This window comes from Harpia harpyja, chromosome 21 (genome assembly GCF_026419915.1).
Source record: "Harpia harpyja isolate bHarHar1 chromosome 21, bHarHar1 primary haplotype, whole genome shotgun sequence".
NCBI classification, from domain to species: Eukaryota; Metazoa; Chordata; class Aves; order Accipitriformes; family Accipitridae; genus Harpia; species Harpia harpyja.
In genome coordinates, this window is record NC_068960.1 from 1,005,001 (window position 1) to 1,024,326 (window position 19,326).

The following is a 19,326-nucleotide window of genomic DNA, read 5'->3' on the forward strand; positions in this document are numbered from 1 at the left end:
TTTAGTGTTATTTGCACTTTACTAACTTCATTTCTAGTTTTTCTGGTCCTGTCTCACCAGGGTAAAATCTCAAAGCAGGGACATAGTTCTCTTTGTACAATAAAACTACTGCTCTCAATTTCGATCTGCTAAAAACACACCATTAATGATTTTCTGTAGGCTGTTCCCTGCCCCCTCTACACGTAATGACCAAGGAACCCAGAAGAAACACAGCTGAACAGAAAGAACCATGCAAAGAGCAAGCACTGGTGTTGTGTACCTGGTGGCCAGTTAACACTGCTAGAGCCATTAGGCGATTTGGCACGGGGCCAGCCATCCCCAATAGATCCAGGAGGACTGGCTGGTGAATTACTGCTGTTCATAAAGTCATATGGAACAAATGGAGACTCTTCCAGCCTAAAACCACTTGAAATAGCACCTAATTAAAAAGAAAAAAAGTTGTCAAGTATTTTTCATAGCCATTTTTATATACATAGATATAAAAAACATGCCTTTGTAAAGCATTCATGAAATACAGCAGCATACTGTCCTCTTATGATGTCAAGTTATATAGGAAGTCATACAGGAGTATATAATCTAAAATGAAATGTCTCTGAATAATTCAGGAGAAAACTGCAAGAATAATCTCATTAATTTAATTAATCAAGAATAATTTCATTAAAATAGTGTACTTATTAAATTTAAATTAAAATATTAATTCAAGACAATAAGAGCATTCTGTGAGACCCCAACTGGATAACAGGGGTAGTGAACACATTCTGTGATGGGAGGGCTCTTGGAAGAAACATCTACAAAATCTGAAGGATCTTTAGCTACTACAAAGCTCTAAACTCTACACATATTACTGCGAGGGGGCGGGGAATAAAATGAAAAAGATCACTGGAGGCAGAGCAAGGAACAAAAGCACTGTACAGAACCTATTTCATTCTGTGCAAATCCTGTATGGACAAGTTTAAAAGTTATTAGACAGCAAAGCCAAAGATTACTACAGTTCTGAGGGAATAAATGATTTTTACTAGTGATTCAATGCAATATGGAGTTCAAATAATCAAATTCCTAATACTATTCAGGAAACATTACCTACAGCTAAAGTAACACCAACACTTCTGAATTCTGTTCATCTGTAACAATCAGATGAAGTTCAGAACTGCAGTATCAGGGTATCTCCACTAGATGCTTAAGGCAGCAAGTAATTTCATAGTAGTAAAACAGCTGACAAATCTAAAAATATCCAAACAATCTGAAGACTGAACCGTAATAGGAGACTGAAGACATTTTATAACTATCTTTAGACATGGCACCTTTGTGCTATAGAGTTAAATTTTAACTGGATGAGATTTCAAGCAACTAAAACAGTTGAAATGTCATATGAATCCTGATTACTGGAATGAAGTATGAAGCAACCAAGTCCACCTCCTCTAAAACTAAGTACAGCAATGGTACTAGTCTATCCCTTCTAAGCTCTCTCCATTTTTAGAATGCAGACGTACACATTCATAACCAAACCCCATAACTAAGAACGTCAGACACGACCAGAACACGTGTACACAGAGTTAAATCCCCATAAATCACCTTAAGGCCAGCAGGGTGGTGGGAAAGAAAGCTAGAAAATCTAAAGCTTTTGGTTTAAAAATATATGAAGCATTCCAGTCCAGATTAAGGTAAAGCTAGTAGCAATAGTCACGCTTAAAGAAAAGTCTGGTTAAAAATGAATTCTGTACAACATTTCTACTAAACCTCATCACAAGATCACTTCTGTAAGTAAAAACATTCAAGAAAGCTATGGGCTGCTGTACAAGACAAGCAGTAAGTTTGACAGGCAACGCCATACAAATTCTGACAGCTACAAGCAACAGAGTAGTTACAACTACAGACCTATATACAGCAAACCTGCGTTTTATACCCAGAACGTGAAAATCTAATGTGTAATGTCAAATGCTACTTAATGACATGTTCAACATACCATGTTTGCTGGAGTTTTGATCTAAAGATGTGTTCACAGAAATGCTGTCTACTGTAGTCCATTTCCTCAGTCGAGATTGTGGCTCTTTAATACTGCTCATATCCATGTTTACATTCAAGTTTGAGTTCATTCCTGAAAATATATATAAGTTTATGAAATACAGACTAAATGTTTCTCTTCTGCTAATTACCACTATTTTCCTAATAAACATTTAAGAGCATATTACTATGGTCATTTCATGCTTCCAAGTCTCTGTTTTTTGAGAAACATTCTAGCATATAATACAGTGAACTTACTACAGACAGAAGCTAAGCTAAGCAATGCAAAGCACTCTGAAGTTCTCAGCTGATATCTTCATGCAAAAATGTCAGTGGAAGAAGCCATTGAGGAAGAAAAACTAAAATGTAAACGTCTAAAAAAAGTGGCATTTCTAACACCAGCACAACTGATCTCATCTGTACAAAGTAGTAGTACTGTACTTTGAAGAGCTACGCTCAGTTATAGAAGACATTTTTCTCAGCAGGAATGCTTGTCTGTACTCATCCCTATTCAGCAGAAGTTATATACTGGTACCTGCAGTTACAACCTCATTCCCATTTTTATTTGGGCTGTTCAGCAGGACACCTCGCCAGCTTCTGAACCACACTGGAAATGCACAAGTAATACTGCTCCCCTCCTCCACTTCCCCTGTTCTAAGCTGTTGTCTGTATTCCGAAATGTTTATCTGCCAGAGAATCAACACAATGCCAACCCAAATCAATCAAAATACCTGTGAGAACCAGCTGCTCTGGGCTTGAACAATGTGCCCACGCTTTTGACTTTGGCATGCCTGCTCTCTTTCCAGGTCTGTAAGAATCCTTAATTCACAACCATACTTGGTTACATTTCCAGCCCTTCAGATCTATTTACTTCATTTCTGAAAATAAACCACTACAACATTTTAACTTGGGCCTAGAGACACAAAGTGAACTTCTCAATTCTCTACTAGAAACACTTTCATTCAGCACTGGAAACTAGTGCTTAATTTTGTTTCTAAGTTGATATTCACTGCCATATAGAAGCTGGTCTGTTTGGTTGTTTTTTTCGTTTGTTTTTCTTAAAGGCATGAGCAGATGTTGATGCCAGAAAAGCAGCCCCTTGAAAAGCCTCAGAGAAAGTGCCTTGGAACAGGACAGCTGAGTTAAGAAATACAACAGCTATCAATAGCTGAAACAGAAAAAAGGAAAAAGTCCAATCAATCCAGTTTCTGACACCTCTCCCTCTGGCATTTTGCTGTTGTCAGAGCAATAACCTGTGCACAACAATAAACTTTCTTCTAACTCTGAAGAAGCTTGCAGAAGACAGACCTCTAAAAGAAGGGTTAGAAAGATCACAAGCAGGCAAATAGGCACATCTGGCTGATAAAGTTAATGCCACCCCCCCAGCAGGCACAGATGTATGTCCATAGCTCCATATTTGAAACCTGTGGACTGAGGGATGAACATCAGTCCCTGAACATAATCTTTAATTTAAACAGTCTTCCCAGATGTAATTTTTCATATTCAATTGTGGAAGATTTTATATTGTTCAGCTATACTCACTATTTGGCAGAAAAAGGTATTTTTAATATTAGAAATACTTAATTCTATAAATGAATCAGGATGTGACTGCAGCACTGGTCAATTAGAGAGAAGGACAGCCCCCACTCACCCCCAATCTCTGCTTTTGATGAACAAATATCTAGTGAATCTTGACAAATTCAGTTCCCCAGAATGTTAACAGGACCTCCCTGCTTTCATTGCTAGGTCTCCTGATGCTAATATCAGAACATGGAGAAAATAACATACCTGCAAGATTTTCCAGAAGACGACTTGGCAAGTTGAGCTCCTCCTCACACGACTATACTACTATACTTTGTGCACTTGGAGGATGCTACCAATACGCCTCGACTCAATTTTTCACTAAAGGGTGAAGAAATTCCAGCAACCTACTATTTCTACCCTTAAGCTTTTATTTGTGGACTGAGTGTGGCTCCACTTGCTTACATCACGATACAGTACTACTCCAATGGGATCCCAAAGAATTCTTGCATATACTGCAGCAGATTCCTGAGGGATCTCAAAGCAATCTTACATACACTGCAGGTTCCTGAAATGTGGCAATGATTAAGGGGAGAAAGCAACTACTTAATCGTCTACAACAATTCAACTCAAGAAATGAAACAGAAAAGAACCTAATGTAGGCAGGATGCAATTACTCAGCATGAAGTTTGGTGAGAAAGTTAAATATTCCTTTCATTACACCTAACATAGTGTCTCTAATAGCTAAACAAACTTCATTTTTATGCCTTGCCCTTTGAATGAAAGCAGTAGTTAGATCTTAATGCCAATCATCATCAGCAGCTATTAAGCAGCAGCCTGGACTTAAGACTGGCCACAAGCAAAATTCCAGTGTGCCACATGCAGTGCAACAGCATGGCCTGCACCGACCCACTGGCTCCATAACACTCCACCTATAAGCACAAGGATGTCAGCAGCAGTCTCCATTAAACAAATTTTTCTACAAAGGGCAATGAGAATGCAGAGGAAATCAGCCCAACAGAAATGACCAGGTTAGAATAACATAGAAGAAAAGCAAACTGAAGAGGAGGAAAAAAAATAGGGAAAAGGAACAAGAGGTAAATCGTATACAGTTATAGTAAGTATAAGATAGCATTAAAAAGGGACCTAAAGTAAGGAGAAAATATACAAGCCTGGAATTTCTGAAGTAGAAATTGGACAGAAGCCTGGAAACGTAGGGAGAAAGAAACAGGAGATGTTTGTATTTATAAATGTTCAGACATTTTGCCTGAAATGAGACAACCATTCTTTAAAAATGCAGAGCTAAAAGCTTTCTTTCCTGGACAAAATCACTAAAAGGGAAATAAATATTTTGTTCTACCAATGCAATTCCAGATTAATTGAAAATGTTTCTAAAATCCAAAGAAATGAGACCACATCAATGGATTCTTTGTATGGATTCTAGTTCTAAAAGTCTTTTAGCTCCAGGATTCATAACTGCAAAAGGACTTTGCATCATCCTTGGGAACCAGAGGATAAAAAAGAAATAAAAGGAGACAGACATTCTTTAAGAATGTAAAGTACTTTGCACTGAAATACAGACAGTCACTTCCGGGAATGAGTTCACTTGTGAAAAAAGTTCTTTGGTGAACAAAGATAAATGGATAAGCCCCACAAAGAATTACTACTTCCATTAAAATTGTAACTGCTAACAGGATTACAATCACTATTGTTTTCAGAGGAGGCAGGCAATGTGAAAAGAAAGGCTGTGTGTCACATAAGCATTAATTGACTGTATGAAATTAGCATGGAGAAACCCACCTATAGGGAAGCTGCTGAATGCATTTATTGGTGATGGCCCTTTTTGTAGCTCAGGAGTAGCATGGGGTATGACATTCTCAAGGAAAGATTTCATGGTGGGTTGATGGAGTGACTGCTGTTGAGAGGGTGGTGTTTGCTGCTTCATTAACAGGTTTGGATCAAGCTGACGGGACTGTTGCATCATCTGTTGCTGCATACTAAGAGATCGACCCTTGAAAAAACAGAGCAGTTACAATATAAATAGGCAAAAGCTCTTCCGCATTTAAAGATAGATAATGAAATGCATCTTTGTGCTCCGTGCATCTTAGCACAGCAAAACCCCAGCATTAAGCTAAGTCACTCCTTTAAAGCTTGTGAAAATCCCATTCACTCTTGCACACTTTAATACAATTTATAACAAGAAATGCAGCTCAGGACGAAAAGCAGTTTATAAAGATAGTTTGAAAAGTTAATAATAAACGTATGTATTTACCTGCTGCTCCTGCTGTTGACGACCACCAGAAGGCATGCTTCTTTGATTCTGCGCTTTTTGCTGCTGAGCCAACAACCGCTAGGAGACAGTGTTTTGTGGTGTTTTTTTTAAGAACAGTATATAGCTGACGTAAGTCTCTACTTAGACTTTCAAACAGAACACAGAGCGACTAGCTTTGTTAGCTTACCTGTAACTGGGAGATCTGAGAAAGCTGGTTTAACTGGGACAGTTGATTCAACATGGCTACCTGTTGTGGACCAAAAAGTGGGCTCAGGCCACCGTTGTTTGGTGCATACTTCAGTAATGATACTGGAACCTGCAAAATGGACCAGTATGAAGAGTGACTGACAGTAACGTGCAATTAATTATACTAGATGCAGAATATTATAAACCCTGGCCAACAGTTGTCTAGTTTCTGAAACACTCATCAAGCCAAATATTTTTTCAAATATTTACAGAATAAATATCAGCAACACCAATAGACAAAGAACAAATTTTCTGAAGTAGCATTTTGGTAGTTTATACCCAGAATATTTTATGTACTCAGTTACCTGAGGGGATAGTAATGGAGGAGGCACTTGAGCACGTGGATTAGGCTGAGATGAATTAAGAGGTTGTGCTGGAGGCTGCTGCATGCTCCTGGGCTGTGCTGCTATATTACCAACACCAAACATACTGGGATTGCCATTCTGGGGAAAGGATGGACAGTTAGTGACAATAAACCTCTTTTGCTGCTTCTCCCACCCCTATACATTTGAATTAGAAGTTAAACACATATCAACCACATAGGTAGCTAGGATGTTATATCAAAAGGTATTAAATGTTGTCAAGTAACATGCCAAGGATATGCACACAGCCTTACCTGTCTAACAGAATTCAAGTTTTGCATACCCAGCCCTGCTAGGGAGCCAAGGGCTTGGTTAGGTAGTGCATTATTTGAAGGGGGAAGCTTCATGTTTTGATTGGACATAAACTGCATGTTTTGGGACTCGTCTGCTACAATGCCATCCTGATTGGACAGACAAACCGATGCGCAACAACCAGCCAGCAAGCAAGCAGAAGGGAGAAACCATTGCCAGGAACAGAAGGGAAGAGTCACATGACAGTCCAGCACCAGCAGGAAATAGGCAGAAAACAAAAGAGATCAGGTTAGTTATTTGCACTGCAAATGGGCTACAGAAAGTGCTTAGTATTATATATCAGTAAGTTAAAAAGAACAGAACATATCTTATGGATTAACAAGAAAGCCCTAATTTTCCTCTCCACTAAACGCAGAAAGCTAAGGAGCACACGTATAACTACTTAGAATGCAGAGTCAAAGAAGTTTAGAAGTGTCCACCAGTAAGACACCTACTAACCTTATCAAAGTAAGGACCGCGATCCATGGAAGACTCTTTGGAAATTTGAGGACGAGAACCAGGGCCTTTTCCAACCACACGATTGTAATCTCCAACATTGAGGCCGTGCTTATCCATCTCCATCCGCTTATCTTGCAATAACCCTAAGAAAAGGTGAGAGATGTGACTACAACATTGAAGGATTATTCAGTTTTCCAGATACACTAGAAACCAGTTTATGCTTATGAAGAGCTGAACTAACACTGGTCCCAAGCTAGATACTAATAAAAGAAAACATCAGTTTAGCTTTAAACTCTCTGGGCTTTACTGAAAAGGGAAAGGAGACACCATGAAGCAATGGCTACAGACAGCTTAACACTTGGAATCACCAAAGTGTCAACAGATTTTGCTAGACTTCACAAAAGTATTATTCTCAGTTTCCTCTTAAAAACAAGGAATTATAATTGTTTAAACTTGAGTTTCCAGTTGTGAATGCCACTGTTGGTTTTGGGGTTTTTTTAGTAGCCATAAAGCACTGTCTTGGCTTTGAAGTAGTATCTTTATCACATCCCCTACACATTTGTGTAATATTTCAGAGGCCCTTTATTTTGATTCAGTTAAGAAAAAACCTATTTAGCTAAAAAAACAACCAAAAAACCTCACAAATTTAAAGTAGTTGTGTTTATTAAAAGCAAATTTTAAGTTATCTTTTATCATTAATTCCACTAGGCAAGCTAGAAGATCAAAATACATGCAGTAATAAAGAAGTCCATTTAGTACTTCACTGCATGCAGTGTAAGAGAATTACTTTCTAAGCAGAAGTTTTAAATTCTAATTTAAAAAAATTGAAATAATTTAAAGATGAGGCTTGCCATTAATATTAAAATCTAAAATTCAAAGAACAATTTCTTTACACAATAGACTATGAGCCCAAAAGTGAAAATACCCAATTCTAAACTGGAATAAAATCAGTGCAACTACAGTAAAAACCTACAATGCTACAATTACTTTTAATTAAATATTCTATTGCTATAATATATTGTTCTTAATGTATTAAAGCATTATACTATTTTTTATTTGCTAGAGAAATCGTAACAGTGAATGGATTCAAATAAAAATAAAACTGCTCACAAGTCATTTTACACTCAGGTTTAAATGTTTCCAAAATAACTGTTCAGTATTAATTTAGTTCTTAGAACTGAAAATGTGTTTCCAAGAATGAACCACAATGAGCAAGTGTGGTATTCAGAACATTTCTGTTTATATTTCGTGAAGGTATCCAGAAGGCAAGCTAGATACTTATATTACAAGAAACAAACCCACCACTCCCCGAAAGCATTCTTTCATGTCACCTTAATATATATAAGCTTAGCTTGATTTATGGATAATATTACTACAGCAACCAGGCGATTCAGGTGTGTAGCATTACTCACATGCACAAATTTTTTTCTCTACTCCTTTTCTTTAGGGAAACATGTATTTAACTATATATAGCTATAACTATACATATTATATATACATTTTAAAAAAGTAATTTACAGAAGGATATAAACTAAAAGAGAGACTGGAAAGGAAAGCAATAAACCCCAGCTAGGTTCTCCTATTCTTACCTCCAGACATGTCCATCTTATTGCTCTGTATGGTTTCTTCTGGTGATTCTCTCTGAAGTAATAAAATGAATCATAATTATTGAATAATAATATTTTTAAAAGCTAAAACAAAGAGATTCCTATATACTATTTCAATTCAAACCTGCAAGAAAAAAAAATCGAGACAAATCAGATGCTATTTTAAAGCATATTCTCCCTTTAGTTGTTACCCAACTGAAAACGGGTATCATCACCAAAATACGTATGTAACATTAAGTAAAACATCAGACTACTGGATGAATACCTGGATAGAGTTTACAAAAACACTTTTCATCAATAAATAGGTCTTTTTGTAATGAGGATGCAAAGAGTGGGGATGGGTGACAGAGGGGAGACAAACAAAAGTAAAAAGAAAAACACGATGAAAATTAAAATGCTTTATTGCCTAGTGTTCAACTTTGTGCATTATAACTAGCACTGTAAGAAGGCAGTAAAGCCAGGTAAAGGTAAATACTTACTGAAAAACTGAGATTTGTGAATTGCTTAATGAATGGATTGATCCATGTTTCATCTTGCTTATTTCCACCTTTCATTATTCCCTTAAAAATAGAAAGGAATTCCTGTGATACTCAGAAGATGTTTACCACCTACTGCTTAAATTACATCATAAAATGTTACGAATGAAGATTAAAGCTTAATGGTACTCCACTCAGTGCAGCAATCTGTTCTGACTTAGCTTTTAGAAATGACAGCAGCACAAAAACCTTGACTCATCTTCCTCATTACCTTTGTGGGCATTTTTTTCATATATGGTGGCCAATTTAAAGATGGGTTAGCTTCTTGTGAAGAACTGCTGTTCCACATTCCAATCTCTACATCCTCCTCTTCCTCCCAGCTGGTCTGACGACTGCCTGTCAATGGCATATCATCTCCACACCAACTATCTTGCATAGATTTAGGCCCTGGTTGTGAAAAAAATTCAGCACATTAACGTTTCAGTAGCAACTGACTGCCCTTAACACAGAAGTTAGCTTGATGTTTACTGCAAGATAAAAAAAGCCTCCAAAACCGTAAAGCTGCTATAGAGGTATTTCACCATCCTCAAATACCTTTATTAAAAAATGATGCAGAAAGCACTTACCAGGTTTATTTGAAGCCTGTTGACCAAGAGAAGCATTTCCCCAGCCAGAGGTGCCTGCTGCATCGCTGATGGGTTCTCCCCAGCTAGTACCAGTATCCATGGGTTTACCCCACGCTGAAGTTCCATTATCTACAGTAGTGGCTGGAGTAGAAGGCTCTCCCCAACCTTTTTAAAGCAGTATGAGTTATTGGCATGTTTTTAAACAGGATTTTAAAAGCTATCTAAAGAGACTGAAGTGTTTTGCCTTTTCTAGATCCATAATGTACAATAAAAACCGTATTAGTACACATTTACATTTTGTATGAAGGTTATTATTACAACTGTAAGCTGTTCCATAAAAAAAAGACTACAAAAATACAAATTTCATATGTAAAGAATTACATTTTGATAGTAGGAATTTCTAAGATACTAAGTTCCTAAGAGCTGCTGATTGTATTTATGCTACTCCTCTTTGCACTTGAAAAAGAGACAGAGCACAAAATATTTCATAAAAACCACACAAACTCATCTGCAAGTATCATTATTCACCGCTCCCAAAACTACAAGATCAGAAAGTCTGATCTTGAGTTCATATAAAACCACCACCCTGCATTCTGTCTTGTAGCAGCTCAATGCTTTTTTTGGGCGGGGCCTCTTTGGCAACATTAAGTTTTAACTGTTTTAGACTCAAATGAAGAAAAATACTTTCATTCCTCAGATATCACTTTAAATATTTTCTCTGTTTCCACACCCCAGAATTCAAGTAGAGCTGTCTAGTCTTTATTACTCAAGCTATTTAAAACTAGAACAGATCTTCCAATCCATATAAAAATATCAAATGTCTGTGAGCATTGCTGTTACTTTTTTTTTTTTTAATGAATAAAAATGGTACTTCACTGGCACCTTCCCCTTTCAACTTTGAAACTAAAATATTGTTATATGAAGAAAAAACAAAAAGTATTGTTTTACAATTAACAGAAAACACAAATTTGCATAAAACCAAGTCTTACCAGAACCCGAACTGCTCTCCTTGCTAGACATGGCACTTGAAGACAGTAGCTGCTGATGTACCTGTGCTTGCTGGTCGGAACTGCTGCTACTGTTTGGGACATTTTTATTCCACATATTCACATTTTTGTAGTTGTATTTGCTTGGATCACCCCAAGCAGAAGTTCCATCATCAATTTCCATTTTACGGCGTATTGATTCAGGGGATGGCTCCTCCCAGCCAGTGGGTTCTTCCTCCTTTGCTGGTGCCGGCATTGGTCCACCCAGCCAGCCTGACCCTGGGGGTTTGTTTGTGGCAGATGGTGCTCCCCAAGAGCCAACATCTTGTTTGTTCCATTCTGGAGAGTTGATTGGCTTTGATGAATCCCCCCAAACTTGAGGCTGATTGGATTTAGGAGGGTCTCCCCAGCCTTGGTTCTGATTAGACTTTGCAGGCTCATCCCATCCTGAAGAATTATTTGGGTTTGTATTATTACCTCCCCAAGTAACAGAATTTGATTTACCTGGCTCATTCCAACCAGACACTGATCTGTCACTGTCGCTACCTCCTGAACTGGATTTCTTAGCCTCACCCCAATGGTTACTTCTTGAATTTTCACCCCAGCTATCACCAGCAGAAACTGCCCAACCCTGGCTGGCCTTTTGTCCATCTACCCATCCCTGTTTGATCTTCTGTGCATCATTCCAAGATGACTTTTCCTCTTTGCCACTTCCCCATGATTGATTGCTCTTGACCATTACTGTAGCAGCAGAATCTTCTTCCCACCCCCCTTGGCTGTTTGACCCTTTGGAGTCTCCCCACCTTGTAGCAGACTTTGGATCTCCCCACCCTGATACAGATGAGGTATCATTATTATTAGGGCTCGGTCTATCCACACATCCCCCTGAGCTGGAAGTCTGTGTCACAGAGCCTCCCCAGGCCTCTGTCCCATTGTCAGTTTTTCTTTCACCCCTTGGTGATGTTTCGGTATCCCAGGCAGTGTTCTGTTTGATTGGAGTCTGTCCCCAACCAGAGTTGGAAAGGACACGCGGATCTAAGTCAGTTCTGTTCACTATACTTTGGAGTAATGCATGCTGGTCAACTTTCCTTCTCTCTCGATTCTGTCCTTCTGTAGTTCCTCTGTCTTCATGGCATCCAGTGCTCTCCGAACTACCTTCGCTGTCCCCCGTACCTGTTTTGGCCCATGCGCTGTTCTGCTCAGTTATCTGAGAAGCAGCAGAACTCTGGCTGTTAAGGTCATCCTCCTCAGTAGATTTCCATCCATTTGTAAACTTCCTGCTGTTTCCATTCACACTTTCATTGGAATGCTGATTACTAGGCAGTTTACTCCACTCCCCATTTGAAATGTTAGTGCCAGTGTTTTGTGCAGGGTTGCCCCATCCTCTTCTACTCCCGCCAGCACTTGCACCATTTCCACTTCCCCATGGCATATTCTGGGAGTTGACTGTCCCTGCCTCCCATACCCCTCCGCCTTTATTCCCATTGATTTGAAAGTTAGTGCTGCCAGGCCCGCTAATGCCTGGCTGCATTAGAGTTGCATTCACAGTGTCACCATTAGCTTGGCTGTTTGGGCCTGAACATTTGTCTCCAGAGTAATTAGAACCATAGGCACCCCATGTAGTACCATAAGATCCACCATTTTTCGCCTCACCATTGCTCAGATGAGAAATGGAAGTGCCATTTGTAACTGGAGAGGCCTGAATCTGAGAATGATTCATTGTGCTCACACGCCAGGCCCCATGCCCTGTATTATTAGGCAGTTCGTTAATCTGCACTGAACCAGCAGAGTTTGGTAAACTAGAGGTCATAAAGTTAGTAGTGTTATTTGGTCCATTCATTTCAGTGTTAAGGTTTTGAGGTTGCCCACTGAATGAAACCTTCCTTGTACCATTTACTTCAGAATCACAATTTTCCTGAAGGCTTCCCCAGGAACCATGGGCTGAACCACCCACTTTAGAGTTAATACTCTGACTATTAGATATCTGACCTATGGTACTGCACTGAATATTTGTGCCAGGATTACCACTCCCTACAGACCCTTTCAGGGCATGTCCATTGTTCTCCAATACAGGCCAGGCACCATGGTTGCCATTTGAATTCAAAGTGCTTGGATTTAACCCTCCATTTGATGAAGAGTTTATGGTGCCCCAAGCATTCATTCTATTGTTGCTACTTTCAGATTTGCTGTCAGGAGCATCCACAGAAACTTGACATGTGCTTATTATGGTTCCATGGGATAAACCCCACGGCCCATTAATACTTCCATTGCCCACATTATTGCTGTTGCTACCAACCACAAACTTATTTTGAGAACCATGTCCAATGCCATTTCGAATGCCATCATTTTCACCACCTGTGCTCCCTGAAGCCATTATAACGAGGTTTCTCTCTGACCCAGAGCTAGAGGCAGAGTCAGTGTCCATACATTCTGATGTCAACTCTGGGTCACTGCCAGTGATTGATGGCCATGCTTCTTTGTCAGAGCCGTCTACAATAACTTTATCCCAGTTTGTGCTGGAGTCACTATTTGAAGAGACTGGTCCCCAGTGAGAATTTTCATAATGAGATCCTAGACCACTGTGGTTCAGATCTAAAGGGAAGAAGGAAAGTCCAACAGCATTATTATAAATTTAGTATTATTACTTCATTAAGCAGAAGAGTAAAAAAAAGTATAAAGACACTAAGCCAAGAATTATTTTGCTTATTTTAACACTATGGTCACTGAAGATGACAGAGAAAGCTTCCAAGTACAGCGGCTCAGAACACTGCCACACGCATAACCTAGAACACGTCTCACCAGCATGCAAAGTTGCACTCTCACAAAAAGCACGAAGAGGCACTCATAAAGGTATAGTTCATTTTTTCAAGAGAAATAGTTTTTTTAAAAAAATACTCTGTATCACCACATACAAACTATTTTCTAAAAACATGTATTTATTAAAAACTAAAATACTATATAAAATCAAAGACATTCTGAAAGGCAGAAATCTAAACAGGGTATTAAAATGACCTAGTAGTACCAATTGCTGTGTGACAATAGCCAGACAAACACGCATCTTCCCAACCCCATTAAAAGACATTATGTAAGAATTCTTAAGAACAAGTTATTTAAGATATTTTCTTTTATACAACAACAATCTGACACAAAAACCACAAGACCAATCTAAACTTCTGCTGGTGCAGAAGTACAGATTAAGCACAGGAGCCGAACTGATACTGCTAATTTTCATTTACATAAAAATTTCTGCTTCTTTTTCAGTAAGCAAGCTGATCACATCAGAGAATCAGGAAGACATACATCCTAATTCACTTCTAAACTTTTCGTGGTTCAATACATGCACCATGGAATATTTGCTACAAGGTAAGCGCTATCAATTTTCATCTGGTATGTCTAAAGCTTTACTGCAGAGACCTCCCCCCCAACCACTAAATCAAAACACAGTCAGACAGGTGCACCAGATGAAACTATGAAAGTGTTAAGCATGTGAAAAGTAGTAATGAAGCTGGCAACAGAACACAAGTACAAAACGTCAGTGAAGTTTTTTTACTTAGTATTTGCCTGCACTGAAAGAATAACCATGCTAGTGTACACTCAATTGTTGTATATGTAGCAAATTACACTTCTCTGCCCATTAAAACATTCAGGTTTTTAAAAAAGGAAACCGTCAGCTTTTCTTTATAATGTTCTCTTTTTTGCCTTTACTTAGAATATTCAAAATGTATGTACCTAAAGATAAGAGGAAAAAAAAGTTTTATAGCTCCTGCTCATTCTTAATGGATTTTTACACTAGAAAAAAGTGCAGTGACTTTGCCTGAATACCTTCATGAAATTGTACCTGTTCATATAAACAGACAGAGCTAATAGTAACAAAATGCTACAATTATCAATCCTTAATTTTCTCAAAAGCTATTTAAAGAATATTTAGGGACTAGCTACTTTAAAAATGTAACACTAATTTATAAGCCTCTTGTGTTTCCAAGAAATACATGTTAATTGTGAAGTCTGAAAGGAAGCTGCCAGTCTCACCAGCTTCTCCCTTCTGCTACACGGAGTGCCAATCCTGCACCAGCACCAAAGCCCCACCAAACCCTGATGCCCACCAACCCAACCCCTACCTACTGCTCAGTGACAAGTAACTGAGTTGCATCTACTCTATTAAAAATGTTAGTCAAAATTGCCACCTACTTAGAGGTTAAAACGTATACAAGATATGACTTTTGGCAATAGCTCAGCTCTCAAATGCAGGGATCATTCAGCGGGAGCCTGCTCTTAGTGCTCCAACCCAACCGCAAAAATGGTTGATGTGGTTTATTATGTGTAAGCATGACTGACCAATCTGAAGAGAAGCACAGCTGATGTAGATTTAAAAAGAGACCTTGTTTCAGTGCTTCCATCTCTCAAAAGGAATTTGAGAACACCCTGACAGGCAGAAAATCCCACATTTTTACATCAGGGTAATTTTAAATACTACATTATTTGAATTTATGAACTTGATGATCTATAAGGAAACAGGAAGGAACAAATCAAAAAAAGCTTACGTTTAAGTTACTATGGACAGTTTATCGAGTATTACACTGATGTGCAACAAGTTTCGGTCTATTTCTAATTAATTTTTAATCAATATCAACATTATTCATCCTACAGTGAAAAAGAATGTAGCCAAAGACTCTGCCTCCAAGAGTCAGTAGCTTGGAGCAGCACAGAGCAGGGATCACCCACTGCTGCTCTAGCAACCAGGACAGTGGAAGCTTGAAAGGGTCCAAGCAATCAGTTAAGCTTCACACAGTAACTACAACATGAGAAACAAAGATGCTGGCGCAGCAATTTGGAACTGCGAGTAGTGGAAAAAGACCTGTGGCAGGTAGAAATAGTGCTGCAATAGTTAGAAGCGCCTGGCAGCTTCACAGTCTTGAAGAAGAGAAACACACAGCATCCTTGGGAGAACTGGAAGACATTTGTTCAGCTGAACATGACCCAGAACCTGCCTATTAATGTGCTACTAGAAAAAACACTGTGGTATCTGAGCAATTGTCCAACAAAACCCAAGATTTCAAATCTCACATTGGTATTTTATAAAAAAGACATTTAACCTACTAAAAGACTAATCAAAGAGTTGTCTGCACTCTCATGAATGAGAGAATCAACAGCATCAAAAGCTGCCCTAACAAAACAAAATCTTGATTACATAAACATCATCCCAATAACATGATCAATTTTAAAAACAACACGAAGGTATACAGATGGCAAACAGCCCGAGTTCAGCGTGGAGAAAGAGATACAGGTTATGACTACAAGCCAGAATGAAATGGTAAACAAACCCTAATTTGCACAAGAATAGAATACATAAAAAGAAAGCTTATATTTATTAAAATTCTATTATACTAATTTAGATGTGATGCACAGTTTGTAACGAGCCAATACACAAACAGCATATAATGATTAATTTCCAGTCATCCAGAATTTTATCCTATTACATACAAAACTACCTTGACTAACAGTCTTTTTCCTGGACATAAATGTGTGTTAGTGATTTCTAGTATGAGCTACTGTTCTGAAATATTCCTATCTGAATCCCCACAACCCATGAACTTCTGAGATTAAGCATACAAATACTGAATAAGCAAGGTATTATCTCTGATTTCTTGTATCTGGCAGATATCACAAAACCACCCTCAAAATTGAAAAATTACAGTTGACAACATACTACACTTGGTGCACAGCAAAATGAGCCAGTAACAGCCTATTCTTGGTTTTCTCCCCAAAACTATTTAGAAGTTGCAACTGAACTTCTGCTTAAATCCTGGACAAAAAAAAAAAAAAAAAAAATTACACAAACCTGTGTTTCTTAAAATTCAGTAATCTGCTAAGATTTTTTTCAACAATTTGTAATTTAATAATTTAATGCTTTCTAGCTATGAGTTACCCCCGCAGGAAATGTTTGCAGGAAAGGTATTTTCTAAAGTAGCCTGCTTGTTTTAAAGTACCATCACATGGTCTAAAATAAACAGTAGGATTGAGAAGTGTAAATTAAGAAATACCTGAATCTTGCTCCCTCTCTCTCCTTTTCCAGTTCCAGTACATACTGGTACCCACAGACTGTCAATACTATACCTTGCCAATTATTGTACCGTCGGTCCTTATGAAAAAATACATTTTAGTAAACAAGCTTTTCAGCTTTTAGTAAACAAGCTAAAAAGCACCTTTATTATGAAATGACAGAACCAAAAAAATAAAACCTGTTTGTTAGCATCACATATCTTTTTCTCTATGGTAGAGAAAAAAGTCTTGAAGTCTGTCTGTGTCTTCTTAAAGTACTCCAACTCAAGAATTGGTAGATGTAGCTGTTTGCCTCCACAATAGTTTCCTAACGGTAAATGCAGGACAGGAAAGCTGCCAGGACAAGGGTACAGCGTCCCTCTGTGCCTAACCCAGCACAACTGGTGGCTCTCCTAAAAGGGACCGTCCTGCACGCTCTGTCTCTCACCCCTCTTCTCTCCCCCAGCCAGGGCTCTGGCCCCGACTTGTGCTGGACCCAGCAGCCCTGCAGACTTGCTAAGTGGCCAAATTCAACACAAGGAAAGAGAGGGGAGGGAAGAGGAGAGGAGGTTTAACATCACCCCTTTGAGAGCAGTCTTCGAGGTAAACAGAAGAGATGCAACATGAAACGTTCTCCTAAGCGCTGTGCCCACAGCAGCCTGACGGGTACATGGCACAGCCAGGAACAGAGCCAGTACAAACCATCCCACAGCACTGTCTGCGTTACTCCAGAGCATTTTGTACAGCATGTCCCCAAGTCCTCACACAGCACATTTGCTCCAAAATATTACTTAAAAATGAACAGCAAGTGTTCTTCACAATCATACCCCGTAAAAAACATACACAGCTGTAGGCCTCCACATACATACATGCCACCCCAGCATAAACTCAGCATTCAAAATAGAAAGGCCCAAGACGTGATTTCCTCCAGCGCTGTGAAATGTCTCTGATATAAAACACAGGCTTGCACAGATTATTCAATTTAATACCACAAAGAGGCAATTTAACATGTAAGCACAAAGGTACAAAAAGACACTTAGTATTTTAAAGCTAAGGTGCCACATAGTCAAAACATCTGTTTTGGTATGAATTCTGATGTTATTTTAGAAAACTAAAAATGTTTAACCAAACAGCATGTAATGCCATAGAGAAAGTATACTTAAGTCAGTCATTCATACAGCACATGCTATTGAAAAACATAAGCCAAAGAATAAAAAAATTAGAACACCCCCCCCCCCCAAACAAGGCAGACAAAGTTGTGTGAAACATGTAACTACTACAAACACACACAGTGGAGAAAGAAAAAAAAAAAAGTGATATTTAAATAGCTAACCTGACTGGTTAGGGGAGTGGCTCACCAAGTCCCGAATGGGAGGCATGCCTACAAAAAAAAAAAACACAAAACAAAAAAAACACAAAAAAACAAAAGAGCAAGAAAATTACAGAAGTGTTACTTAAGTAAACTAGCCCTTTGAGAACAGTCCCCAAACCACTCATTACTTTAAAACCATTTATTAGCACCCCTTTTTTAGGTAAGGTTTCTCTTAAGCACCATCTCTCAATCTTACTGACCGTGCTAGCGACAAGCAAGTTCTGAATTGCAAACATCAACAGTGCTGATTACAACACAGGGAAGAGATACACTGATGGCAAATCCAGCTTTCTACATGTAGCATTTATATTTAATTATTAGCAATTCTGCTGCTTTCACTAAGTATTTCCACTACTAGTTACGTTTTTATACATTTGGCATTTAATTAACCAATTTAACATGTCCTTAAGTTTGATTTATATAAAAAAGAGGAAGAATTTATAGTCATCGAAACCAAAACCAGTTAATTTTTGACTGTACTAACTTAGATTTCAGAGGTCAGCCCTGAAACTTAAGCAAGTCGATAACACTTCTTTGAATGGCATGCTTTCTCCACCTGAAAGTCATTAGTTTGCTACCTAATTTAGCAAACAAGTAACTACGTACAGTCTAACTCTGATTTAACCTAAGTGTGTGCATAACAAACTTTCATTTACCACTCTTTCATAGTTTCTTCCTCCTAAGTGTCCTATAGGCAGCATATGAAATCAATGTTTCAAATTCACAAATTTTACAGTTGGAGACCATAAGTGTTACATTTAAGGCAATGTTTCCTAAATTAAGTCAACCTTTCCTAAATTAAGTCAACCTCCATCACTACAAATCCCAACTGCTTACTTCTTCCCCAAGTCATACAAAAACTGAGAAAAAACCCTCAAGTTACAGGAAGAATCTTCTGTTTCCAAAGGCTCTGGCTGTAACACAACTTTGCAGCTCTGCTGCAAGATGCACAACAATAAAGCGAGACCTACTCATGTCAACAGAGGAATCCACATAACTGGACTAAGGCCAGGAGCCTGATGGTACTCTCCTGTTTTGTTCGGTCCCACAGTTGTAAGCAATTACTGC

The 19,326-nt window shown here is 38.5% G+C and overlaps 1 protein-coding gene across 16 annotated transcripts in view; it reads right to left on the reverse strand.

The window, feature by feature from the left end:
- Positions 1-19,326, reverse strand: part of TNRC6A (trinucleotide repeat containing adaptor 6A) — a 105,235-nt gene that overhangs the window by 5,400 nt on the left and 80,509 nt on the right. For 9 of the 16 annotated variants that reach the window (XM_052773364.1, XM_052773362.1, XM_052773365.1 and 6 more), the window contains 14 exons: positions 18,220-18,267; positions 10,851-13,439; positions 9,862-10,026; positions 9,507-9,682; positions 9,239-9,319; positions 8,742-8,793; positions 7,153-7,295; positions 6,657-6,803; positions 6,346-6,483; positions 5,982-6,110; positions 5,795-5,872; positions 5,323-5,533; positions 1,964-2,095; positions 260-418 (listed from right to left, as the gene is read on the reverse strand). In XM_052773364.1, the coding sequence (XP_052629324.1) occupies positions 260-418; positions 1,964-2,095; positions 5,323-5,533; positions 5,795-5,872; positions 5,982-6,110; positions 6,346-6,483; positions 6,657-6,803; positions 7,153-7,295; positions 8,742-8,793; positions 9,239-9,319; positions 9,507-9,682; positions 9,862-10,026; positions 10,851-13,439; positions 18,220-18,267 (4,248 nt within the window). The remainder of the gene's footprint in view (positions 1-259; positions 419-1,963; positions 2,096-5,322; positions 5,534-5,794; positions 5,873-5,981; positions 6,111-6,345; positions 6,484-6,656; positions 6,804-7,152; positions 7,296-8,741; positions 8,794-9,238; positions 9,320-9,506; positions 9,683-9,861; positions 10,027-10,850; positions 13,440-18,219; positions 18,268-19,326) is intronic. The other 7 variants (XM_052773377.1, XM_052773366.1, XM_052773372.1 and 4 more) reach the window with 4 other exon arrangements.